This window comes from Erithacus rubecula (genome assembly GCF_903797595.1).
Source record: "Erithacus rubecula genome assembly, chromosome: 2".
NCBI lineage: Eukaryota > Metazoa > Chordata > Aves > Passeriformes > Muscicapidae > Erithacus > Erithacus rubecula.
Window position 1 is genome coordinate 80,562,128 of NC_136685.1, and position 27,985 is coordinate 80,590,112.

At 34.9% G+C, this 27,985-nt stretch overlaps 1 protein-coding gene across 2 annotated transcripts in view; it reads right to left on the reverse strand.

Moving 5' to 3' along the window:
- BTBD9 (BTB domain containing 9) overlaps positions 1–27,985 on the reverse strand; it is a 112,636-nt gene that overhangs the window by 9,365 nt on the left and 75,286 nt on the right. The window contains exons 9-12 of one of the 2 annotated variants that reach the window (XM_079329331.1): positions 27,030–27,219; positions 19,894–20,001; positions 4,314–4,392; positions 569–589 (exon numbers count right to left, since the gene is read on the reverse strand). In XM_079329331.1, coding sequence (XP_079185457.1) covers positions 569–589; positions 4,314–4,392; positions 19,894–20,001; positions 27,030–27,219 — 398 coding nt within the window. The remainder of the gene's footprint in view (positions 1–568; positions 590–4,313; positions 4,393–19,893; positions 20,002–27,029; positions 27,220–27,985) is intronic. The other variant, XM_079329332.1, reaches the window with a different exon arrangement.

Below are 27,985 nucleotides of genomic sequence, written 5' to 3' on the forward strand. Positions count from 1 at the left end.
AATGTTTCACCATGAGATCAAAACATTTACTCATGGGCAATAAACATTAGACAGGGACAACACTGGAGCAAGAGAAGGCCATCAAATTATACCAACCTTTGCATATGGCACTAAAAATCAGAAAGATGGTTCCAAAGCAGACAGGGATATTTGTAAATTTTTTTTTTTTTTTGCTAACTAGCAAAAATACCTATGACATGCTATTGGATAATAACAACAATTATATTAATTGTCTTAAACACATTTTATGATCTAATCACTTCCTCAAGAGGCTGAATGTTCATGCACACTAGAAATGAAATTTAAATCATTACCAACATGATTCTATTTCAAGATTGCCCTCTGCTGTAATAACAATGGCAGCTCTACAGACATGTCCTGGAGTATGTAGAAAGGCATTCAGTGTCCAAGGTGGCTGCTGCTTCATCAGATGAAATTCCATTTGAAATAGTGATCATTTTCTGATGATTCAAACAATACCTGGGACCAGTGTACAGGTGACTGTATCTTAGAGTAAGAGGACCATGTGTTAAGCATTTTTTTCCAATTTATTTTCTACTTTACTTACTTCTACTTGTTCTTGAAGAGCCTGGGAGAAGAAGGGGGAGGAACTCTTTAAAATTGTTACAAAACCTCTTTCCACATGATTTCTTACTGCTATGAATTGTACAACTTTGCCACATACTAAACATAAATATTTTCTTACACTGCTTTAAATTTGCTATTTCCCCATGCATTGTAGTTTAAAAGTCAAAGCTTGATGAATATTAAATAATGAATTTTAAATTAATTTTCTTAACTTCGTATACTTCTATGACATCTTATATTATTCTTGTCTTTAAAGCTCTTCTCACAAACAAAGATAATCTCTTATAATCTTAACTGCCCTTTCCCAGACCCTTTCAAATTAATATATCATATAAAATCAAATATCATAAACAAGACATGGATACAGTAAATATTCATACAAGACTACTTGAATACAACAGGAATACTATATTTACTATCTTTTCTTCAATACAACCTGAAATCCTATTATTCTTTTTGACCATCCCTGCTCAAGTGAACATTGAGCAGACATCTGCACAGACATGTTTGCAGTAGCCTCAGGTCTTTTCTGAGGATGTAGCTAGCTAATTCAAATTCTGACAGCATACATAAAATGAACTTTAAAAATCTTCAGTCACTGCTTGGTTTTTTAAAAATCCCCATTATATTTTTTTTGTGCCCCTTAGTGTAAGTTTTCTATGCAGATACATTGCAATATGTGCTTACATTTCTATATATACACTCATGCTCACATAAAGATGAATTGCTATGTCTTATATATACACATATGAACAGATTACAAATCTGCACCAGCACCCACACATAGACGTGCACAAAATGGTTTTCCTCTGCATTTCTTCTGTTTTTTCCTAAAGCTGAACTAATTCCTATACTGGCATCCATTCTCTCCATCTGTTACAGTTCTTGAGAAGCCAATCTTTGTGTTTATCTCCACTTCTAGAGTAGTCCCTTTTGTACTCATCCCACTCCCATGTTTTTAAAGTAACAGCTATTGTAATTTTTCCAGCTGCCCTCTTCAGGATAAAGCCTCCCAGAAAAGAACATTCTCTCCTCAGTGCACCTCTGTAAGATGCTGCTTTCCTTGAGAGGAAGCACAGAATATGAGGGAGGTCTCTAAGCCAGAAGATTCTATATTTCTGCTGCATCCCACAATAATAGTGTTTCTCATATAAAACCTCACTTTACATAGTGATACAGCTTTTTTACACACAGTGTGGATAGCCCTGAAATTTAGCTAATACTAATCTAGAAAGTCAGAAGTACACCATCCTTTTATTGTAACTTTTGTCTTTACTGATTCTTTCATATTAAATTCTTAATGGTCAAAACGTGGCATATTGACAAGCCTGTGAATTTGGAACATTATTCTCAGTTACTCTGCCACCTCAGCATATAAAGAATACAGTGTGTGAGAGAAGCCTAAGCCTGAGAAGCATAGTTAAGCCCAGCTGATTCACCTGGTATCAGAATGAAGCATTTCAGAACAGTATCACTAAAACAAACAATCTTGCATGTGCATCTCTCAAAAGAAAAAGATGACAGTTCAGGATCATCCTGTGACCCACATCATGTTCGACTTCTTGTGGATATTTTAAGAGAGGTCGGACACACAAAGCAGGAGGGCCAAGTACAAATACAGTGGCACAGTAATTTGTAAGATAAAGCTCTGACATCAGCAACTAGGTGTCCTTTCCAGGTCAGTAACACTGGAGAGGAGAAACAAGAGAAAACTTACATAAAGTGTCAGGCGACCTGTCTGACAAATACATGATGACTAGGAAAAATAATTATTTTCTCTACAAAAGTAGGATGTGTGTAAGCTCAAGAAAACAGAAAATTACACTTCTATCATGTTCTAATATACCAAAAACTATTCAAACTCCAGTAAAAAAAAATGTGAACATCACGTCTTTCAAAACTTAGAAAACATGGCAAGGAAAAGATGAGTTTAAAGGAAGAAACAATTCACAAAATGGAGACATTTTATGGGATTTCTTTTAAATTCTAAAAATCAACTCTTCCCTTTGGGATGTACAGACTGTGTTTCAAAGTTCAAAGGTATATGTTGGTAGAACAAATAAGGAGTATTTTGTACCTCTTACTCCTTGATAATAATATACTGCTGAATATATTTTATTTAAAATTAAAATGGTTTGACATACAATCAGCTGTGGGCAAGTATTCTTACTGAAACAACTACTGAGACTGTAGAACAAACTAAGACTTTAGTTACACTTTTAGTATATAAATTGCAAATATGAAAAATATCTTGCTGGTTTATTTGGAAAATTAAAATCTATGACAAAATGTTACAGACCCCCTGTTAAATATGTATATAAAAGTAATTTAGCAATATGTGCACACTGACAATGTTCTTCCTCTATAGGCATTAGAAGAAATAATATAAAAATAAGAAACAAATTAGTGTTGGATGCAGATTTTACAGACAAAAGGGGAAAAGACAAAGGAAAACAGCATGTGTTTATAATTCAACTGAGACACTACATGAATAGCTGTAACCTCTATCCATACTTATCTTCACCATAGTTAATGCAATGTTCTATATAAATGATAACCCAGGATATTAAATTCCTTGGAAAGAGCAACCAATTTGAAATTCGAATTATGGTTAAAAGACCATTGCTCTTCAGGGCTTCTTAAAGCTACCTTTAAGAATTCAAAGTTGAAAGCAATGTTTCCTGGTTTGATAAGTTAATGCAATGCACCTCGTTTTTTTTACACAAAATAAAAATCTGTATTCCCAGTTTTGTTGGCTGGTCAGCTACTTTCCAGCAGTTGGCAGAGATGTTGAAATCTGGTGCTGCTTTTGTTTGCAAGAGTTGTGCTACAACTGGGCACAGATGATCCCAGTGCTAAGGGACCAGCAGCCCCAAATGCTAAATACAATCAGAAAACCTCACCTCTGGAGCTGACAAATTCTGATTAATCCAAATGTAATAGTGCTACCCCAAGTTCAGGGTAAAGTATGCAAATATCATGTTTGGTGGTGAGCTACATGTGTGAGGCAGACAGGCAGGTCTATACACAAAAACAGTGGCTTTTGGTGCCCCTTATAATGTTGTCATATAAAGTTCTAATCACAAAGACATACATATACTCCTAAATTCACATATTGTGAAGTGTTTCACATTAGTGAAACAAATGAAGTCAAGAGTAAAATCTGGACTTCATCTGAGACAATACACAATGATTACAAAATAGAGAAGCACAACTAAACAAAGATGGGATGATATTGCATTTGATGGGATAGGATAAAATATTTTTTTCTGTATAAAATGAAAACTCTTCTTTTGGCCACTATTATTCAACTGATTTAAAGGTATGAAAATTAATTATAAGTGAATCTTATGCAAATAAGATTTTCTTATGAATAATGAGATTTTTCTTATGTTTTATTAATTAAAAAGATAATATTACGAGTGATAAAACCCAAGTATATCAGAGACCATACACCTTTCTCTAGTGCACTAAATTGATATTTTAATTGTTCATCAAAATAAGAATTAATTTAAAACCAAACCAAATAGAAGTGTTTGATGGCAGCGTGAAAAGGTCAGAATGAGGAATAGATAATAACACTGTTCAAGTGTTTTGCTAGATTGCCAGAGCAAAAAGATGAAGTATGTACATTTGAGAAAGCCTTTTCAATTTCACTGCAAGATAGGAAAAACTGTGCTGTTGTATATTCATGAAGAACACAGGATCTTTTAGAAGCTCCTTACCTCATTAGCTGTGTTGCGAGTTCCAACTATTCTGATAAAAGATGCAGGCTGTTTATCAAAAGTGATTGTTTGCCAGGATCTACAAAGAAAATTCAGACAGACATGCAAATATTGAACACGGTCACAAAAGCTTGCAATAAAACATTCAGAATGCATTCAAGTGACAATATGTACTAATATCATTTAACAGGGCAAATGGAGAAATACTTTCATTGCCTGAATTTCCAGCACTACTTCCTCATTTTTAAGTGTCTTGACTTTGCTTATGCAATTTCATGCATACCTTACACCACTATAACTTGTATACAGGGACAACAATTATACTATTGCTGAAAGTTAAGAAAGTGGTCAAAGCAAAAAGGCCTAGAGCAAAGTCTAAAATCCTTCACTAATATTGACTGTATTAGATAAACAAAAGGTCAGATAAATAAAAGTAAATGCATTCTCCTATTAAGTTCTCATGAGGAATCACCAGAGCTCAGTTAAAGAAAATTACAACTTTAGGAGGAAAAAAACCCCAAACCAAACCACCTAAACCCTCCATCTTCTCACACCTAAGTGGAGCAGTAGAGCAAGAGGAGCCAAGCTTTCTTTGTGTGGGCCACGGTGCTTCCAGGGAGTTACAAATGTCCCAAAGCACCATCTGCAGTTGAGGCTGTGAGCATTTCCCCATCCTGACACAGCAGCAGTGAGAACAGAGCACTCTTCCAGAGCTGGTGCATCATTTTCAGGCTAGACTGAGAACACAGGGTACATAGGCACCACTATAATCTTTGTTCCTCATTCATACTCACCTGATCTGAGTGAGGTGCAACACCTCAAGCAGCCGAATACACAGGAGGAAAAGGACACCATAATTTTGTGCTCACAGTGAAACAGAACAAGAAGAACACCAGGAACAAGAGGCTTTAGTTGGACACCAGTTTTCTAGTAATTTAGTAGTTGAACACATTGAAATTTAAATTATTTTATATTCATAAAACATGAACAAATTCCAGAATTTAACTTCTCAGCAAAAAAAAAAAGAAAGCTTCAGAAATAAAATGAAGTTAAGTCTAACTTGATTAACTTATTATGGAAAAAAAAGCTAGATAGTTTTCCAGAAAGGGTTCTGAATACTTTCAGAAGTGTCCATGTAAAAAAAAGAGGACCAAAGCAAAACTGGACTAGAACATCACTCACTACCAGCAGACTACCCCAAAGCGTGGCAGTATGAACAGCTTAATTGTGACTATTTGTCTGACATTTGATTTTTCCCTTGTTGGGAAAACTCCTTTTGTCACAAACATAGGGTTTCTCAGCTTAATTTAGTTGGCTATTACTTTTATCACTGCTGTCTGGTTATATTTTCTTAAAGAAAATTACAAATCAAATCAAGTCCTAATTTCAAGTAGTTTACTGGTCTTACTCCATGACGTAATGGGTGTAATTAGAGTCATTCATGGTAACAGAAGATTGTTTATTATTTTAAAGCTCAGTCTGTTTCTTCATGCTCTAAATAAAATCTAAAATGGGAATAGACTATTTTGTTGATTGTTTCAAGACCTGAAAAAAATCCCAAAGATGAGATCATCACTAGGACAAAGAGATCATCACAGCACTACTTCTCAAAGCAAAGCATTGCCATGGTTTGCATTATGCATATGTTTTGATATTTACACACACAAATTTTATACAAGAAGAATGATGATGTAAAAACCAGTTTGCTTTCTAGTGATGTGGAAAATATTTTAAAGCTGCACTAAATAAAATAATTTAAAATCCTAAGGAAGCTATCAAAAGCCTGTGCCTCCCCAGACACTAATGTAGAGTTTGTATTCTGTGGTAAGAAAATACTTTAATTAGAGACCATAGAATAGAATATAAGTGGGTCTGTATTTCTATTATTTCTGAGCACAGCAGATGCACACTGCAAGAGTTCAGTGCAGAATTTCCAAGTATGGCAATAAATGCCATTGTCTGTCCCATGAGGTCATACCAGGGAAGCTAATGCATCTATTTGGGAACACAGCTGAAGAGCACAACAGATACTAAGAGGGACTGAGAAAAAGGTCTCTGAGGATTGTTTTGATGACATACTTCCAAATCAACTCCTCCAGGAAGTTCCTATGTTTGTTCACTTCCCACTGCATTGCAAGTCCTTACTTTCTACTACAATGCTATAATTAGGATTGCATTATAATTACTCCTTTAATAATATTAAAATATAATGGAAAAGAATATAAAATTTCTTGAGGGTGTGATAGATTACATTTTCAGTAAACTCAGTCCTAAGAATATTTTGGTATGTGTCCATTTTATTCTTTTCTCATTGGAAAAAGAAAGTCAAAATTACAGACAATTTGTAAAAGAGTTATTAAAATTCAAGAATATTGCCAATAGAGAATTAATACTTGATTGCATAATGAGAAAATAAGGTGTCTCATTTTATTTTCTTAGCAAAAAGGAAAAAAGTAAAATAGAAAACAAGCCAATTGGATTTGGAAAGAATTATTTTTGAAATAAACAAGGCAAACCTCCACTAGAAAGATGTGTGGATTTGACTGCAACACTACATTTGAGAATGTCGATATATGCAAGGCAATACCTCTACAGTATAGATATAATTATGAAGCAAAGAGATAATTTATGCATGCAACTATACCCCTACGAGAAAAGAGATTACTGAGAGAACATTATCAAGGCATATCTGACCCCTTTTTTGCATTTTTTGCTGATTCAACAAATTCACTTAGAATTCTATTAATGTACAGAGCCATAATTTTTCTGTGGTGTTCCTTAGTTAAAGACATCATAGGTAATCCTCAAGTTTCTTTTTAACTTTCCTTTTTAACTACTAGTTATCTCTGCTGGTACTATTTTAATAATTTGTTTCTCTGTAGAAATTATATATAAAATATATATAATTATATATAATTTGCAAAATATTTTGCAAATTATTTTGCAGTTGTGTAATTTATCTAGTCCTGCCATGCATATGTGCTTACTTTACACTTTCCTCACACAAGTTTGCCTTTCTATTCTCAAAATCACTTCTGATGGCCTTTACAAAATTTTCCTCCAAACTTTATACATTGCTCTCACATTGATTCACATGTAAGTCACCCTATACCAGGAACAGCAGCATTAAAGGAGATCAAAAGCACTTCATTTTTAGCTTGGGATTAGATAGTCCTATGTAATGGATGGTATTTCTTCACCTTTAGTCCCCATATGCCAAACAAACAAATCTTTCAAACTGGTGGCAATACTTTTACTGTCTTTACCTAGGACACAGTCATAAAGAAGCTATCAGAATTTACTTCTCTCATAAAATGACACTGCTGTCTTTTTGACTTTTTGTGTCTCTGCACACCTTATTAGTGACCCTATAAAAATATATTTTTCAGGGTTTAGCTTTATTGAATATTCAGGCAGTGCTGATATTTTTTATGCTTTGACACCTGTCTTGCTGGTTGATTTGTTTTAGATTTGCTGGCTCAGCCTGCAGCAGTTCTGGTCATTGCTTTCACAACAGAAATAATCACTGCGTCAAGCAGAGGTTTCCATCTCGAAGAGAGCACCCGGGACTAGCAGCCTCCTCAGATTTATACCAGGATCCTCAAGCTGAAATGCAGCACTACAAGTTGTTTGGCTAGGAGCTCCATTTTAAAACAGATATTAGCCTTGTTACAGTCCTACAGTGTTTAACACTCTACATCTCACCTCAGCCACATGACTTCTAACTCTCTTGTTCTGCCTGACTCCCCTAAGGAGTCGCAGTAATTGATGATTAGCATTCCAAAGCCATGCTTGCATCCTGTGAGCCTGTCATATTTAATTACATTTTAACTATATTCGTCTTCTATAATAGCCTGAACATAATTTAGATAATTATCTTTTGCTCTCTTATTCTCTGACTCTGCCTGTCTCACTTAGAGCTCCTAGCAATGAAAATCACTTTCTCTGTTTAAACACATAAACAGACTCTTGAGCCAAGAATTTTCACCTCTCCAACAGGAACAGCTGAAAACCTGATGGCTTTGTGCATCTCACAACCTCTTCACCATACTCTATTCAGAGAAAGGAAAAAGATCACTAGAAATCACCCCACTTTCATATTTCTTCTTGTCTTTTTCCTTATTAGGCTATTGCAAGAAGAATGCAAGAAATTCTGATGTCCAGGTCAACTAAATTAATACCTTGCTATTCCTTAAACTATCTATAGCTCCAAAATAGCAATTCACCTCCTAAAGAACATAATGGGTTTTTTCAGCATTTGGAATATTTTCCTAGTTATTTCTAAGAAAAGCTGCTATCTTTCTAAAGATTCATTACACACAATAGGACATAAATAGTGATTCTTCCCCATTATTTCCTTCTCTTTCAAAAAGAACAAATTAAGAAAGAAGTGGAAGCGGATATTTTATTGAGGTTTTCTAATGAGCCAGTGGCACTACAGAATACTACCCCACTGTGGGCTTATATCAGAGCAGCACTGACCAGAGCTGAAACCCAGTTCATGCCAAAGATATCAGACAAAGGAGAAAGCTGTTACACATAACTAACATTCATCAAGCTGTAATAACCATATCATTTTCATATCAAGCTTTGCTTTAGGCTAAGCATGTACATTTTCAATGTGCACATCATGCCTCCTCACTTTCCAAGACAATATACAATTTCAATTTTTCTGTTACTGATTCCAAGAATAAAAAAATAAAGAAAAGCAGACTGGGAAGCAAATGTAACCTACACTTTATTTTCTAGTATTTGTCTACATATGCCTTATTCTACAGTAATTGATGAAATACTTTTTAGCTCATTTGGATGTAGACTTTTTCAACTGTGACCATGTATTATTAAATGGAATTTGTAAAAGCAGGTAACAGGACAATGAAAGAAGAGTTGTGTCCTTTTTCTATATATTATTCTGATGACTTTACTGGTATAAAGAAGGCAGACTGTAACCAGCATGTAATGCTGCCAAATAAAAAAAATTGCGTGCACAGATAAGCAAGTTTACTGAGACTGCAGGAGAACCACAGTATGTTCTGCATGGTATGTTACACCCCCTGCTTTGTTAATGAATACCAACTAACCTCTCTTATGGAGTACCTATAAAATAAACACAGAAGCACACATCATAAATGCTATAAAAGTAATTGTTATACAGATACTTTTTGTTATAAAAAGATCTGTAGCTACCTTATAAATTGCCTATAAACCCCGTGTTTTCCACCATAACAGTACTAAACAATGAAGTGAAGTAACACTCCCTCTCCTGCTACAGCTGTAATTTCACACAGGAATTCAGAAAGAAAAATCCACAAAGAAATCAGACTGAGTAGCCAGCTCAGCCAACCCCTTGCCATCCAGCCTCCCAAGCCACTGAGGGAGGAAAACAAAGCATGAGGAAGAAAATATTGTTAGGAATCAAAGGTCATCAATGTTTTGGTTTATAAATTGAAGTCAATTAAGATAAATTCTACCACATGTCTACCTCAACTGAAACTGAGTTTCCATCTCAGTTGGCATGCAGTGCCCATGACAGCACTTTCTCAAAAGGTGGCCTATCACACAGGACTGCTAAGAGAGCAAGGAAGGTACAAGCAGGAAATAACAATTGATCTCTCAGAGATGGAGGCGAAACTGACCTAATTATGCATCTTGGCAAAAAAACCCAAAAGGACTTTAAGTGCTAACAGACAAATAAAATGCCAATAAAAATGGTTTGAATAAATAGTCTAGAATAAATGTGAGAACAATAAATACTAAAAGTCACCCATTGCAGTCAGTATTTGTTGCATAAGAGTTTTATATATTGACAAGTAAAAACATGCATTTTGGTAAACTTTCCCACTGAAGTTTTTATTGCAAACATACTTCCACTAAGGACTACACAATTCTGAAAGCATCTTAACTATATTTGTAGCTATTTATAGGATAATTTCTATTATTTGGTCCCTTGCACCAATTCAAACAAACTATCTGTCCTCTATAAGAATGCTTTACTAAGCTGCTATAAATGTTGTATTACATAGAATTTGTTGTAGAAACCAAGTGTAGGCTTGACAAAACAGACCTACTAGCAAAAAATTTTGATATAAAATAGATTTCATGAAGTCTATTCTGGCTTTCTGACATCTTTATAACACTTCTCACTTGAAAGACTCCATATAGTGACATCTGCTTTCAAAGCCTTAGTGCTGACATTTTTACTTTTTCTAAAAAGTATTGTAAGAGGAAAATGTTGAGATATAGCCAAATTGAACAATGGGAAAACTAAATGTAATAATTATCTACCTAAATGAAACAATCAATTTTCAAATATTTTCACATACCAATGCAGGTAACTGCTAGCATTTTTGTACTGCTTAAGCTCATATAATTTAGCTTGCTTACATCTTTTTTTCAGTTTCAATAGGTCGCCTTTCTGTATTCCCCAAAATATAGTTTATATTTTAAAATTTTACATAAAATAAAATAATTAGCGATTTGCTAGAAACTGGCAGAATGCCATGAGCCAAATTTCTATTTGTAGCAATTTCTATGTTGTAGCAAGAACTGTGCATGTAGTACCTACACACACACCCTTGGGACTGGCAGTGGCAGATGAAGCTGGCAGCAGACAAAGGCTGTGAACTGGAGTAACTTGAGAGCTCATCTTCCTTCTGTGTACATCAGAGCACACATGCACATGACAAGCCTGCATAATCCCACAGGCTGAATTGGGTTTTTGTGCTTACTTATTACCAATAATTATTGCTCCTGATGTTTACACTGGTAGCAAAGATATGAAAAGCCATCCAATACAATAACATACCCAATAACACAATGAATGGGGATGCTTTCAACTTTGAAGACTTCTCGTCCCCATATATCTACAACAGATTGTGGGCTACTTTTATTATATAACTTTTCATATCAATGGAAAAGTTGATTAAAAATATATATAAATAATTCTTTTAGAGATATGAGGCAGAAACATGCTCCCTATTAATCAGTTTCTTTGTAGTGTGTACACTAACGCTATTTATCGCACTTGTCTCTTACATTCTCCTGGGTGTAATTTCATGGCCCACTCATAAAAACTTCACATTCCCAGCAACTGTTCTTCTATTACTGTCGATAACATCTAATTGACATGTCAAACCTCCAAGGAATGCAGTAAATTGAACCACAGCCTCTAAGAAGAATAAAACAGTGAAAAAAGTAAATCAGCGTGTGCCTCCTCCCAACAGCAATACGAGCATAGTGAGGTTTGGTAATGGAAGGGAGGAAAACTGTTACCCTTTCTACTACCACACTGAATTATCTATTAACCTCAATGTCAGAAAGGAAAGCCTTGTGACCTCAGACTGAAACTCACCCACTAAAAACCCTGAACCTGAATCCATGACTGCAGTAATTTTAGACATGAGACTGAAGTGAACCAAGACAGACAAAAGTAACTAGTACAACTTTTCTTCTGTTACTTTTTGAACAGAAAAAGTGAAAATTCCTCAGAATAGTGTCTGGTAAATTGAATTTTAGTATTTAGTTGGGAATTTTCTGCTTTCAAAACTTATAGACAAAGAATTGGGTAAAAATTCACAAATACAATTTTAAAAAGAAAGGAAACGTGACTCATGATGAAAGAGCACAGAACAAAGTCAGGCATAGCAACCAAGGTATCAGGGAAAAAGGTAGAATGATTTTACAAATACGTGCATGAAATATATGAAATCCATTAAGAAAGAAAAATTAGTTTACAGGTATAGAAGACAAATAATGGAATTAAATTAGGAAATATGATGATGTTCTATACTGGTATTGAGAAATAAGAAATTCTTTCTATGGGAATTCAGTGTAATAGAAAAGCAAAGAGCAAAATGGAAGCATCATCTCTTTAAGTGTATGAAACAAAGTGACAAAGTATTATTTTAAAAAAATAGACCACATCCCACACAGTGCAGAAAACCTCAAAGGATGAACCTAAGGATATAATAATTCTTTGACTTTGTGTTTCATGGTTATAACCTGTCCTGGTAAAAACATTACAGTGAATAAATCAATAGCTTAATACTGCATGAATCTCAACACAAAATATTTGTAACCCTAAAGACATACCTGTTTTGACCAGCATAAACAAATGCCTACTTTTCAGAGTTTTGATGAAATTAGATCCTGAATATCAACAACCAAATTAGGGCAAATGTCTTGATTTGACATGTTAACACCTGACTGACCTCCTGACAGTAGAAGGAGATGTCAACAATTGCTTTATTATTTAATGATTTTCCCAGTAAGAATGGGCTACAGAAAAACAAAACAAAACAAAACAATTTCTATTCTAGATCATGACTATTTGGGTATTTCTTATTCATTAACTGAAGCAACAATGAATTTCAAAGTAAACAAATACAGCCACAAAACAAAAGTTCAGGTATTAGGCATTCCTTTCTTATCTCAGGCAGATAAATAGGCCAGTTTCATAGGAGGCATGTACAATTTGGATAATTTTTTGTGTAGTAATATTTATTTATAGAGGTGCTGAGAAGGTACATGTGTGGATACACCTACATGGATGTGGGTATATGAATGCACACATCTTCAAAAGAGATAATTTATGATTGTGAAGGCAATATAATGTACTGCCACAAGATAATAATTCTTGAAAGTAAATGAGTGCTGTTTTGATTTTTTTTATTTTGAATAGAAGACTATACTACAAATATTTTGCACATATTGATTTGCTTCTCTTTTAAAAGTATTTTTTTTCCTAGATGGTAATAGCAATACATATATCTATTTTTAATTTAACAATTTTTGCTGGTCTCTAAAGAGACATTCAAGTCTTTGCTGGCATGGGGGGAAAAAACCCAAATACTTAAAAGAAACAGGTAGGGATATTGTGGGTATTATTTGGTATTGCTTATTTTCTCTGAGGCAGAAATGAGCTAACATCCAAATTGATGTCAGAATTACTCTGGAGTTTTCACAACTCTTCTCATAGCAATGTGCATGAAGAGGAGCCAAGACCATGGCAGCCTCAGGGCAAAACAGAGCAGGCAAAACTTTAATGAATCTGGTACATGCAGAGATGTAGTGAACAAGTACATGGAAAAACATTTAAGGCAGAATAGGACACTGCAGGCTTGCTCAAAAGATCCATGTATATTTGTGGCTGAGAAGCAAGCACAAGGAACTGAAGGTAGAAGTGGAAAAATAGAAAAGGCAAATTAACAATTTGAAAACCTTGTGATCCTGAATTGCTTTTAAGAAATGTAACTTTAAAGAAGCCAGACCTTTCTTCAATCAAGCTAGAATCGCCTAAAATAGAAACTAGCAAATGAAATATTAGATGCAGAAATTATACACTGCTGAGAGGCTCCTAATGCTCTGAAATGAAAACTGGTTTCTCTCTGTGAAATCTTAATTCTTTGTGCTTAATAAGTACTGTGAAGCTGGAGTCTTTTTTTCTTTTGCCTTATTAGAATATTTAGAAAATGTGAGTATATAAACACAGGGAAAAATATGTACTTTGAAGCCTCTACCGTGCAGGGCTTAAAGGCTCAATAATTACACAAAATGACCCTTTATATCTGTCTGACTTGTTCCAGTATGCATTATTACCAAGATAACGAACAGACTAATGAGAACTCTTATTTTATTTTTGTGAAGTGAGACTTGAAATTGAGCTTAACAGTGTAGCAATTTCCCAGACATCTTGCTTGAATATATTTCATTTTGCATTATATGAATGTGGCCACATTGAATTTGGCAACCCCGGAGCAGGCATCTGGATTTCACAGAGCTGCTGTGAAATTTGCTTCATGTGAAATAAATAGGATGAACCATAGTTGAAATATACTCCATTTGACAGAAGAAGAGGTACAAGAGTAGTTCTGCTGTGAAATTAACTTCATGTAAAATAGGACAAAGTATGGCCAAAAAAATCTGCTTTCCTTTCATCCTGTTCCACCCCACCACTTGGGAGCTCAGGCATGAGACAGAATTAAGAACTACACAGAAATTAGGAAAAATATTGTTTTCTCATTCTAAATATGACAGGACAATAGGTGAATGCACAAGTGATGGGAAATGAGAAGAAATGTGATGCAGGCATACAGGCAGCTGGAAACAGAGCTGAGAAACATTTGAGACATTTTATTTTGAAAGGAAACAGTTCTGTGGAAGTTGTTAAGGAGAATAATAATGAATGAAAACTGATGCAAGGGAATTCTAGAAATGGGATAATACAGTGAAGTGCAGAAACTAGAAGAGGACAGGAATAAATAACTGCTGTGTTTGTGGTTAAATATAAGAAACTACAAATACAAGTACATAATGTGCCACGTGCAGTTACAAGGAAAGACATTCATACACTTCAAATATTATCTCCATAGCAGAAGAAATAATCCTATCATGATAGACATTAACCTGATTTCACAAAAATATACCTAAGAAAAAAAATTCCAGCTTGAGTTTTCCACTATTACTGTTTAGAGCAGAAGTATTTTCTCACTTGAAATTCTCAGACAACATGGAAAACACTTTTCTGTACATCTAGAAAGTGGTTTAGGACTGTTAAGCACATGGTCTAGATCTCTCTAGGTGATCATTACCTGTGAATTATTATGAAATAAAATACAGTACTGAATGAAAACTTGAAATTCACATAATATGTCATAAGGTAGAAATATGAAACACTGTACAAGAGCAAAAACCTCAAAGCTGAAAATTATTCTGATAAAATTAGTCAGAAAACAGTTAATAAATTTTGATAATGAGTCTTGCATCCACATCCCAAAGGTTGTTTTATCTGAAAGTATTGATTAGATTTATATATAAACTCCAGAAAAAAAATTTTGAGAGGAACTGAACTGAGAATTTGAAATAGCTATTATAAAATAAAAACTCAATAAGCAATGGAAACGTGAAATTAAGTTTGGCAGCTTTTAGACATTTATGACAGCAGAACATTCTGGATAACAAAGAATTAAAAATATATGTATAATGCAGTATGTTTTAAACTCCTGGAAATCAAGTAACACCTGCCACAAGAAAATCCCAACCAGCCATACAGACAGTTGATAAGAACTGCTTTAAAACTGTCCATCTATACACAATATTCATTGTCTCCTAAATTCTATCACAGTATTAGACAGAACATACTATGCTTGCTGCCAAGGGATTAAATCCATTTCACAATAACTACAAAGAAAAGAACTTTGAAGAATGATATTGAGTTGATGAGCACTGTGATAGCCTGCTTAGTATTTGTCTTTGCAGGGTTTATTTTATCAGAAGCATCATTAACTCTGAGGTCTGGTTCTCCTACTGGCCTTTGGTATCTTCTGTTTTTCATTTGACTTTCAGACTCTGTCAGCAAATTCTCCTAACAAGTGCAAGCCTCTATTGTTTGACACTAGCATGCTCAAATCCACTTATCATAAATGTTTTTAAAAACAGAAGGGAACATGACTGTTTTTCATTACTGCCATACTGTGTAGAGAAAAACAGCTTATTGTGGAAAAGGAAAAAAAATAGCCTCCACAGAGCATGTGAAAATTGTCATTTACACAACCAGTATGCATTAATTGGCTCCCACTTAGAAAAAGTACACAAGCTTCCCCTGTGAAGATAACAGGCATCCAGTTTTTCTTCAGCCTTTTAAAACTGGGAGAAGAGAAGGTTAGGAGTAGCCTGTCACTTCCTGCCTTTGAGCGCTGAATTATTAATTTACACAAAACACTACATTAAAAATGTCATTAAAACAACCCAAAGCAGCACACTGGTAGTTTAAAGGGGTTCAGTTTTTAGGAGTCTCCCAAAACCAATACATGCTCTTTAAACATAATTTAATTTTCTTTCTCATAGTTTTTTTGCCACTTCCCGATTATCAAAGGTGTCTGTCGAGGTCTGTGTTTGGCAGACAGTTCATCGTACCCTTTGTGCCAGCAATTGAGCAAAAATTATTTGGAGACCTCACATAACACTTGTAAGACAGCAGGCTAATGACTGCCACAAAAATCTAACTCCACTGCAAGAGCAGGTAGCCAGAAAGCCAGGCAGCAAACAGTGAAGGCAAAACATCTTATCCACAGAAAGAACTCTTACCCACACATCTTTGAAGACAGGAAAATTAATAGGGCATATTACTTGTAATGCAGATTTTCTCACTGAAGTATTCTGTCTCTTCAAATGCAGGCCCCTGTTAAATTCTCCCATGCTTTAACCACATACACTTTGATTTTCTACACTGGAAAGCAAGTGAGTTATTTTCTTCAGTCTACTGCAATAGATTAAACAAGAACTAATGCCAGAAAGGGTAACCTCAGAATTTTAAGACCCTATCAACCACTTACATTACACTCACAACTCCGGTATTTGTAAGATAAATAGATGCAAGTTAGAGCATCCTTTTCAAAAGAATTCATATTTTAATCTTACATGAATACATGTAAAAGTTGACTGTTCCTCTAAGACATACTTGTAGTCAAGCAGGCAATCACAGTCCCATTAATGGACATATCTACTTCTTATTTTCCTTAAAAAAAGACACAAGTCTAATGAAGACAATTTTTATACAGAGAACAAAGAGATGAGGATACTGGTGTTTCTATCCCTGTATTCTCTAGTCTGGTTAACGAAAATTATCAAATGTAGGCATTGTAACTGTCTGCCTAAACCTGATGGTGAGTCAAACCCAGGCACACTGCTTCAGTTTGATCCTTCATTTTCCTTGGGTAGCCTGTAAATCAGGAACAGAAGGCATTCAGAGGCAGACTAAAAATACCAATGTAATGCTAAGAGGAAGGATAGACATATAAAAAAGAAACCATTTCCATCCAGCAGGAGTATCTTTATGTTACACTGTGACAGTAAACCAGAAAAACTGCACCACCTCCGCTTTGCCAGCATCTGTTAATTTTGGTTAAAATCCAGCTCTGTCTTCTCTATTTGTTGTCACTGTTAAAATTATCTAAAGTGAAAACAAGTTATTTATGTTCATGGCAACTCTCCCCAGGTTTTCAATCTGAGCTTTTTTTTCCTTTTAATTACAGAAACTAACCCAAAAATTAGTTCTTCACATATTCCTGTCAATGACTGGTTCAGTTTTTCCCTCTTCATTAAGAAGTCTCTACTACTATATTGAAACTTTACCCAACAATTGTACGTGAGGGCCTTCATTCAGCATGAGCCACTGAATGCTAATGTCTCTTGCATTCTACATTCAACTGTTTTAAGCACTAAGAGTATGGCTTTTTTAGATCATATGTTTCAGTAATTTTCAGTATAAAAATTAGTCTTCCAATACTGTATGTAATTACACACTGTATGAAATTACAGTGCTCTGTACTTTACAGACTGATTTGTAGCATTTATAGCATTTTATATATTTATTTAACATATTTACTAGAGAGAAAATATTGATATTACAGATATTATTGTATATATTTATTTTTATATGATATATATGCTTAGTTATCAAACTGTCATTACAATTCAAGTAAATTTTGAGCTGAAGTAACTTCAGTATTTCTGCAAATCATACCTGAAAATAAAATGAAACATTTGACTGAAAAAAACTCCAGTCTATATTTCTGATCATAAAGGCAAGAGATAGAAATTGAACATAAAAAAATGCTATCAGATGCAAAGAAATCACCTGAAATTTGATGGCCAGTGAACTCTGGAAGCTTCATGACCCGATCTTTTTATTTGTTTAAAGCAGATAGTTACAGACAGTGCTAGGACACTCTGTCTGTAGATTTCAAGAATAAAGACTGTCATTATGCCAGCTGACTGATCATCTGTCAGAGCAAGAAGTTAGGCAAAATGCAGTTCTTTAATCCACATGAAAATTGTTCCTGCAGCCACAGCTTTGAGAACTTCCAGAGTACCTACGTTTTGAATCAAGATTTTGAAGTATACCCAAAGAAGGCAGCTATCTTTACTTTAGGGATGTACCTTTATTTACTCAAGGCTAAAGCTTTGAAAATAACAAAAAAAGCAAAAAAGTGTGGTTTGAACATGGTGAAAAGATATTTGAACTGGGCAGTCTATCAGCAATTTCAACAGCACTGTGCATACTTAAGCAAGTGCTCCTTTTGACTCATAAGGCTTTCAAAATCAAAATGTAAAAGGAAAAAGTGCACAAAGATTCCTGATATCTCTTTCTCTCTCTTTTGTGGTTTCAGCCTTTTAGTGCTCCCACTGCTGGAGGCAGACAAAAAAAATGAGTTTTATCTATTACGCTGAGATGTCTTTGAGAACGAGTAAAGATTTAATCATTCTCCAGACCTGCAGGCAGAACCCAGCTTTTCTGCTCATCAATACCCTGCCCTTTACAGGCACTGAAAGGACGTGTCAAGTTCTCCTTCACCAACACATCTTGAGTGCATTGTAAAGCATTTGAGTCACACTGTTTGTTAAGAGATTAAATATAAACTTTAGAAAAATGTGTGTCAGCAGTGCTGCCACGAAGGACTGAATAACTCTCTTACTTCATGTGACAAACTGAGAATTCAGAATGCCTCTGAATTTGTAAAATCGATTTTGTTTTGGTTGGCACAAATACAAGATGAGTGGGGGCTGACCCCATATAAGCTGATGACTTGAATTTTGTCCAAAGAAAGAAAGCACATCTTATGGAAAATTGACTCAGGGAAAATGAAAGGTGTAAGATTTTTATAATTCTGTGCTTCCTCAGGGCTTCATCAAGAAATCACATTCCATCAACATTCACTGAGCATACCTGGCTTCTGGATATATAATACATAAATTTGCAGATTGTCTTTTCAGTCTCACAACCAGTATCTAGGTCATTCTTTGCCAGGAATTAGAACCATCATCACATGGTTTAAGAAGGTTCTCAGCACTAAATTACTCTTCCATACTTGAGGAAGGGATTTCATCAGCAGAATCTGCAGTAAAGCCAACAGATAGTATACATGTGGAGAGTATTCATGCCCAATTTCTCCTGATTTAAGTATTCAAATGAAAATGGAAGTTTTTCTCTCTTCTTTATCTCTGCTTAAGGAGCACTCTTTTTCTCTGGAAGGGTGCTTTTCAAAAGCAGAGTGTTTGGTGCATAAGTCAGGTCCTCCACTTTTGAACAGAGACAAGGTCAAGCTTTGACAATTGTGTGGTCTATTTGGTTCCTGCCCTCACTCTCCCCACTCTCTTCAGATGTCAGAGAATAGATTCATGCATTTTGATAAGGGAGAAGGATATTTGATTAGCATAATCCTTTATCAAGTACACACACTCTTCCCTCTCCTACTGCATTTCTCAAGGCAGGGTTGTTTGATGCCAGGGGTCGTAATAAACATTTGACCTCCAGAAAAACACAGTTTAACTTTTAGTGATCACAAAACCAAGGGTAAGGTAGACAGACTTTTTATGAATGAGGAATCCAACTGTTTGTCTGAAAATCCAGTACCAGTCTTAAGAAATTTATTCTAGTTTGAATCTACTGCATAAATCTACAGGTTATGCAATGATCATTCTCTTCCAAGTAACATAAGCAAGTAGTGAACAAAAAACCCACCAAAAACACCCAGCTTCCAGTTCTTAATTTGTGCCAATGAGTGGAAAAGACTAAACTTACTTGCAGGAAATTTTTGTGCGATCCACCACCATGGTCCACTGCTGCTGATTTGTTGAAACCTCAATGTAGTAGCTGTAGCTTCGATCATCACAGTCCCAAAGTAGCAACCTACGTATGAAGAAGCTGTTGAGTGCTAAGTTAAACAAACATCAAACCAACCTTTAAATTTTTTCAGCCCTTTATTTTCTCCACTTAATCCTTTCTAAATGTAACTGTTTCTTTTGGAACTCTAATACTCAACAAAGTCTTTACTGTTTCTGCCATCTCAAACTATGTTGTCTCTATTCCTATTATCCTGAGGCCAGTAACAGACTTACAGGCTTATAATAATCAATTTATGAATATTAATCTATTACATTCATCCGATTACTTTTAATTTAATTGTCACGTGGCATTGCCTTCTTTAGACATGATGCAAAAACCTGTTTGAAAAAGTCAGTTTAGGAGAGGACAGAATAAAGAATTAGGTGATTAAAAGGATTATGCTGCCTTAATTGTATTTTCCTGGTTTTGGCAACTATATCAGAAATACATTAAAAAGAAGGAAATAAAGAAAATGGTCATTCTCAGTCCTGATTCATCAGAAGAAGAGGAAAAAAAGCTATAAATCATTAAACAATTTGCTAAAAAGGCAGAAGAAAAAGAAAGGCAATAGGTCTAACAAACAAGCATTCCTTCAGGAAGGACACTAAGTGATATTGAATAGCCTTTGATTGCCATACTTGTCTCACAGAGAGGAAGACCTAAAGCATCAAGGATGGCATTTAGCTGAAGTGTTATCAAAACCCACATCTGGCAAATGTATCTTCTTTACTTTTCTTTATATGGGCATTATCCCTCTGTTGTAAGAGATATTTGGCCCAGAACTGGACATGGTATGCAAGGTACAGCCTCCCAACACCAAGTACAGGGATAAACAACCTAGTTCAGCCCTTTCTCTTCAGTTTTTGAAAAAAAGTGGTAAAAAATGAAATTAGGTCTAGTGGCCAAGCAGATTCAAAATAAATTCCCTAGATGCTGAATCTCATTAATATTATCAGAAATAATATGTTCTCATAAGTAGTTTTAAGAAGCTAAATTAAAACACTTTCAAAAAAAGTCTTTTAGCATTTATGAATAGTCTATTTGCAAATTAAAAAATTCAGAGTTTACTTAGTGAAAAATAAAGAATTGTCTGTGGCATCATGAAAGACTTAAAAAGAAATCCCACACCCCAAAACATAACCACCATAACCATTCTCTCCTTTATCTGATTATCCCCATTCTGCTTTGCATCAGCTGAAAGGTCTCCAAAAACACTGAATGGAGGGCATTTTCTTAAAAAACTTTACTGATTACAATCCTCTATGTGGTAACTACTACTAATCAACAGGTCCTGAATTGATTTAACATTTATATTTAAACCAAGTATTATAAATAATAAAAAGAGGAAAAATCAAAAACATTCAAAAATTTGTTTTCCTTCAAAAAGTCTATCAAAATGTAGCTAATTATGCTTTTCAATAGAATCCTTTTTATCATGGTGACTCATTGCTGTTTCCTTGATCCATGTTTTCAAAGCTATGATCAAGAATTTGAATATCAGAAGCACACTGGTGACTGTAATTTCAACTAACAATACCAGAATTAAAACACAGCTGGCATGGTTTTAAAGCAAAAGGCTAACAGGACATATTTGTTCCTTTCAAAAATATATAATTGCTCTCTCCCAAATCAACCTAATCTCAATAAATTGGTTTTAAAATCATATGGTTTAGAATTATTACAAACCCAATAATGAGTGAATTAAACTCAGTGGCATCTTTCCCAAAGTGACTTTGCATGAATGCTAAATGGAGATTTCTGTTTCTTTGATATTTCTGAAGGAAAATAAAAAGTTATTTCTTCTCTAGTAGCTTTTTAGGAGAAGTTCAGGATGTAGACTGACAGTAGAACTTATTTGGAATTTGCCCTGTTTGAAATGCCTTTCTGGATAAGCAGTGAAAACTTCCAGGTGGCAACTAGAGTATTCACCAGTGCCCACTGAGCACAAAGGCCACTTTTTATGCCAGGTACAGCAATCTTTGCAACACATTACAGGCAAATTACCATGCTGAACTTTTTTAGCAAAGCTATGTTTTGCTAAGATGAATATTAAATGACAGGAAGGAAAACTTTCCACTTGAAAAGTCAGAACTATACCCATTGGAAATGCATCTGTTTATAGCAAAATTGCCCATGTTCTTAGGACTTTCCATATTGAAATAAAAAGCTAAATTAGCTCATTAGTGTATCTTGCCCTCAGGATTGAGAAAGAAAAATTGAGTGAAGATTTATCCAGCTTAAACCTTCCAACACTGTGAGATTTAGACATATTTCTTTTTTTGGGGTATCTGGAGTCTAAGCCTGTGAATCATTTAATACAACATTGCTGTTTACACCACATGTTCACAATGCCTCACTTTATAAAATAAAAGCTTTTCAAATATGAATAAAACTTCACATTGCAGGCATAGGAAAATGATCATATTAGCTACCTGTTACAAAAATAAAAATACTGCAGTATTTTTTTTAAACAGTATGTCTCAAAATGTCATGTGTTGCCCTGTGATTGATTGTTCTTCATTTCTAAAAACATTTTTGGCTGTTCTGTTTGGCTTACTTTCTGTTTTTAGATTTCTGTAAAAAAGGCTGTCAGTGTTTAGTTCAGACTGTAAGTACTGTAAGTCACTAGAGAGAACATACAGATAAATATTTGACAGTACTGTGTTCATAAATCACTTGCATACTTGTAGAAACCCAAATGACAGAAATTAAAACATAAGGTAGCAACACATATTGAAAGAAAAAGAAAAAGAAAGAAAACCCTCCCACATGGAAGGAGGCTTTTTATACATTTGTTGCTGCATTTTTGCCTCTGGTTGTCTATAAACCCCTTCAATTTTCTGCACATATTTATGTTCCAGTAGTTACCCTGCAAGAAACCAGACTTTCTTCCTACAAAGGAGACAAAATTTCTGCAAATTTTCTAAGTGTTCCCATGATCATTTATTGTGAGTCATAATTTTACTCTCAAGTCAGGCAAGCACAGAAAATAAGCAGCAAAGAAAGAAGAGCTTCATAAGTGGAATGGAAAATCAGAAAGCATAAGAGATGTGTATGATGATGGTATAAGCAAACAGAAAACACATTCAAGTTCATTGATGCTGTTTGTTAATTTAAGGATTACTCTGAATATGAAAAGCTATCATTTTCATACTAGCATTAAAGTCTTAAAAAACATTAAAGTTGCACAAGTAGTTAATGTACTTTTCTAAAGACAAAAAGTATTTCTATTTATTCTAACATGAAAATCACTATGACTTAGAATTTCACTCTGCCAAAGACTGTACCATAATAGCAGTAGATTTCTATTCCTGACAAATGCAGGGAGAATTAGACAAAGTTATTGTGATATGACAGCTGCTGCAATATTCACATTTTAGCCATTTAAAAATTAAATTGTATTTACTATGTTACATATACCAATTGCTGTCTTTTTGTTCCTAATTAAATAGTACAGTTATTCTGTCACTGATATGGGCCTTTTCAGGGACTAAAAGGAGAAAGATATCCAGACAGGCAACTCTCTGGAAAAACACACAAACTAACATTTACTCTATTCACTGTTCCAATATCTTGTAAGCTGTTCTGAGAACTAATAAAAGAATAAAACTCTTAGTTTTAAAAATTTCGTAATCTAAAAGACCACATTTAGTAACAATTAAAAAACCCAAACATAGTATCACAGAATAATTTGAATTGAAAGGGATGGGTTGAAATCTCCACTTTTTTTTCCCATGTCTTCTCTATTAGAAAATAGTATTAATCACTGACTTTCATTAGACCTCTTTCAGAATTTTGGAGTAAATTTTGATGTGGAAGTCAAAAGCTCCAAATGTATATACAAATACATGAAGAAGTATTCAACATTGATGAAGTTCCAATGTGTTCTCCCATGGAATTCCTGAGTCAAGTTGAACAGATGTGATTAGCTGTGAAGTGCTAGAAACACATGAGCTGGAAAAACAGGAACCGAGCCAGAAAACAATGGAAAGAGATTATTGTTCTTTAGATGACTTTTGTTAGATCATGCCTGGCATACTGAATCCCTTTTTGGATCCAAAACTGATACATCTGAGCAATTCCATCAAAATGTTCATGAGGTTGAAGGACACATGCTGTGCAAGAGACTAAGCTAGCTGGCTTGTTTACCCAAGGAGGCTTGGGCTGGGGAGGAACCTAACAGCACTTGTCAATATTCGAGAACAGGTCATCACAGGCTACCCAGAGAAGCTGTGGAATTTCCTGCCTTGGACATTTCCAAGACTAGAGTGCATAAAGACTTGATTGGGATGGTCTTTTTTCATAACTGACCCTCCTCTGAGAAGCAACCTGATGCTAGATGTCTTCTTCCTCAAGTCCCTTCCAACCTGAAGGATGCTAAGATTCTAAGACATTGGAATGACTTTGGCAGAAAGCATGCATACAATATATAGCCTTAAAACATTCAACTCTGCATTTGAACACCAATAGCTCTTCTGTTTTTGTCCTAGTCAGAATTTAGTTGCCATGGTAACATATTATGTCTTGGAGGCTCTCTACAGTGATATTCCCATTTCTATAGACTAAAAGCAGCTACTACCTTATTTCAAAGGTTTATACACTACACTTACCTTCTCTGAAATAAATATATTCAATTGCACATTTGTGTTTCTGAACTAGAAAGATACATACTTTAATTCCTAATTATTCACTTGAAATCCAAACCCATGGGTATAACGACTCAGTTTCTGAGGGTAGCTGAATTCATGTCATTCTGTAGTCATGGTGTACTGCCAGCCTAAAGCAAATGCTCCTAGAATTATTTTTGTATTAGGTGGGAGCATTAGATCAGGGGAGGTTTCAAACAAGCAAACAGGAAGTGAATATAGTTCCATCAGTTGTGGCAGACATTCTCTTAACAAAAAAATTCTCTTACTTCCATTAAGTTTAAATACTAAGACTTTTAGCTATCATCTATGTTTATATATGATTTGATTTCTGTACCAAACATAGATTTCCTGATGCTCAATAAAGAGACCATTATCACTATCTTTAGCACTGCATAATACAGAACAAGTTCCAGACCCTTGCCAAAGCTACTGCAAATGCCACAGAGCAAAACTTCCCTTCCTTGCTCCAAGGGGCAGCTTCCCTTCACTGCCTGTGACCTGCAATAGGCACGGCTGCAACTCAAAGCACTGTTCCTCTAGGCAGTACACAAAAAGGGAAAAATGACATGCTGCTAGCAGTTCTGTCTCTAGGCAATGCAGGTAGTCTCCTCTGTCAGAAGATACCCCAGACTATGATGTTTATTATTATTATTTTTGTAAAGTAAGCTATTAATCTTGTTTTTACTATACAAGCAGGGAAACTGACAAGGAAAGATGAGATTCTGAACCTGTAGCTATACAATTCAATACCACATAAATCACTAAATGTCTGTTAGTTATAAATTCTATAATGTCTGGGTTTTGGTTTTGAAATTTGCTCTACACACTTGCTGATTACACAGTTATCATTTCTTGGCAACCAGAAGTTTAATTCACCTGACACGCTATTTAATAAAGAGACTTATTAAAAATCTTCTTTAAAAGAATAAACAATACCATAGTATTTATTATAGAAAAGTCACGTTTTTTTCACTAAATGGAAAAGATAGTACAATGCATCAATTGAAGGATAACAGAGAGCAGTAAGATAGGAAGACAGAGAAACTGAGAAACTATGCATTTTAGTTAGTATATTCTTCTCTTAATCTTTTATATTTGCCAAAGTCTTAACTGCTACTTAAGTTTAAAGTGTCATGGAAATGATACAATTACATTTTCATTTACCTGTTTAAAGAAATCTCAGTACTGCTTGGTTTTCTATTAGAGATGCAATATTTAATAGAATATTAATAACACCCAAATCAAGTGAGTGTGGAAAGTTGCCAGCTGCACTTACTCAACTTGGTTCCCACAGTGAGAACAATGCTGGACTTGCATTATGCATAACAACTATGGCTTGCATACACACAAAACAGTACTTTTGTTGGGTTAGGGATTTGCCTGGATGTCTGATGTCAAACTTTATCTTCAAAGCTTCACAACCATCATAACAATGCCATAGGCCAAAACCAAACCACACAAAACAGAAATTGGCAGTTATAAAAGAGCTTTCAGGTCTCACTTGCAGCTCTTCACAGGGAGAAGGCACTAAGCTCCTAGAAATATGTATCTATGTACATGGCTCTGTTGCAAGCCAGTACTCACCTGAGATTTCAGCTTTTGGTCACTGGTACTCTGAACTTCAGAAATCTTTATTTCACTGTCACAGAGCATACTAATAAAGTCCCTGACTACATAGTTTAAATTTACAAAGACCACGATGCCATTAAGACAGGGTCTTGCATGCCTGATTTTATGAAACAAACAACCCAAACACTGTCAGAGAATCTGAAGTTGGCAAGAATATTTTACTTTTCACCTGTGAAAAATCCTGCTCTCCTGTTTCATAAGTCTCTACATCAGCCAAAATTTTGACCTTTGTATGTATACACACATTTACAGTAGAAACAGCCCAACGAACTTCAGTCCAAATCTAAATACTTTCATTAATCCATTCTTGTAAATCAATATTCAGGTTGCTGTACCTTAATTACACCCTCCATATTTAAGTAAGAAGTACCACTAATTGTACAGCAAAAAGGAAGCCTGGCTGACTTGACATGATGATTTTATTCAAGAAAATTGTTTTCAGAATGAAGTGGATAGGAGTTACTTAACCATAATGAGACTGCAATTAAATTCTATTTAAAAATAAGTTATAACTTTAATAGTATAATTTGACTGTTACTACTATTATGCCTCTGAAAAGTAATACTTTCTAGAATTGCACTCTGTATCTCAACATATAATTCACACATTTAATTTTTAACATGCCTGTTATACTGAAATAAGAAGCCAAATGACAACTACTGAACTAGCCCCCTAATTAATGTCATTGCCAAATGTCATGCAATCTAAAGAAAATAACTGCTCAGCTAAAGTTTCACTGTGGCCCCTTATTTAGAGAAAAACAAACCCTCTTACCGTATTGATCCAATCATGTAGGGCTGTGCCAGCTGCACTACAATAGCTCCACTCCCAAGCTGGTGGCATGTGTATCCAGAATCCCAATCATAGTTCTTTGTGTCTCCATTCAATAAGGCATTGCGACTGCGACTTACACCCTCAATCACACTGGCACAGTCTGCAATTGTTGCAACATTTTCAGTGGGAACTGTGAATTAAAAACACAAACATGACAGACATACAGTCAGAAAACAGTTCAGATGCTAATGGTTTTTATTTCTGGAGAACTAGAAAAAAAAAAAAGAAAGAAGATACGATCCACAGAAGGAAATTTAACTCACATAACATGAACTATGAACAAGTGATGAACAAGTGATACAGATAATTTTTATAGCACTGATTCCAGGATAGCTTGGTAAATTAGCAGATGGATTTCAGTATTGGTGATATGAAAGCACTCTTTTAACACAATTGAGAAAAAATATCTTGTCCAGCAAAACTTCAGAGATTTCAAAATAATTTCTTCCTCTTTTCATGATGAAACCTCTCTCTACTACAACATTTGAAAATGGCTGAAGTGTAACTCTAAGAAATTTCAGAGCTAAATGTATCAGTTTCCAGCATGCAAAAAAGATTATTTTCCATGAAGAGCTAGGATTCTGTGATTTCACTGTGCTACTGGTGTCAGAACCATAATCTTAAGAAAACCACTAACCAACCAAAACACTTTAAAAAACACAGGGGGAAAAACTGCAAGCTCATTGCCAAGTAGTAATCCAAGGCAGTTCGGAAAGCAACCAGTTCTGGAAAAGCTACTGTGTTATCAAATGCACTATCATCTCTGTCTGCTCATAAAAAATTACTAAAACCACCACTTTACTATTCTAGAAATCTCCTGATTCCCCTATTACTGAAAAGAGGCACTCAACAATTCCCAGATTCTTATGGGGGAGCAGGTGTTAGACATCAGAAGT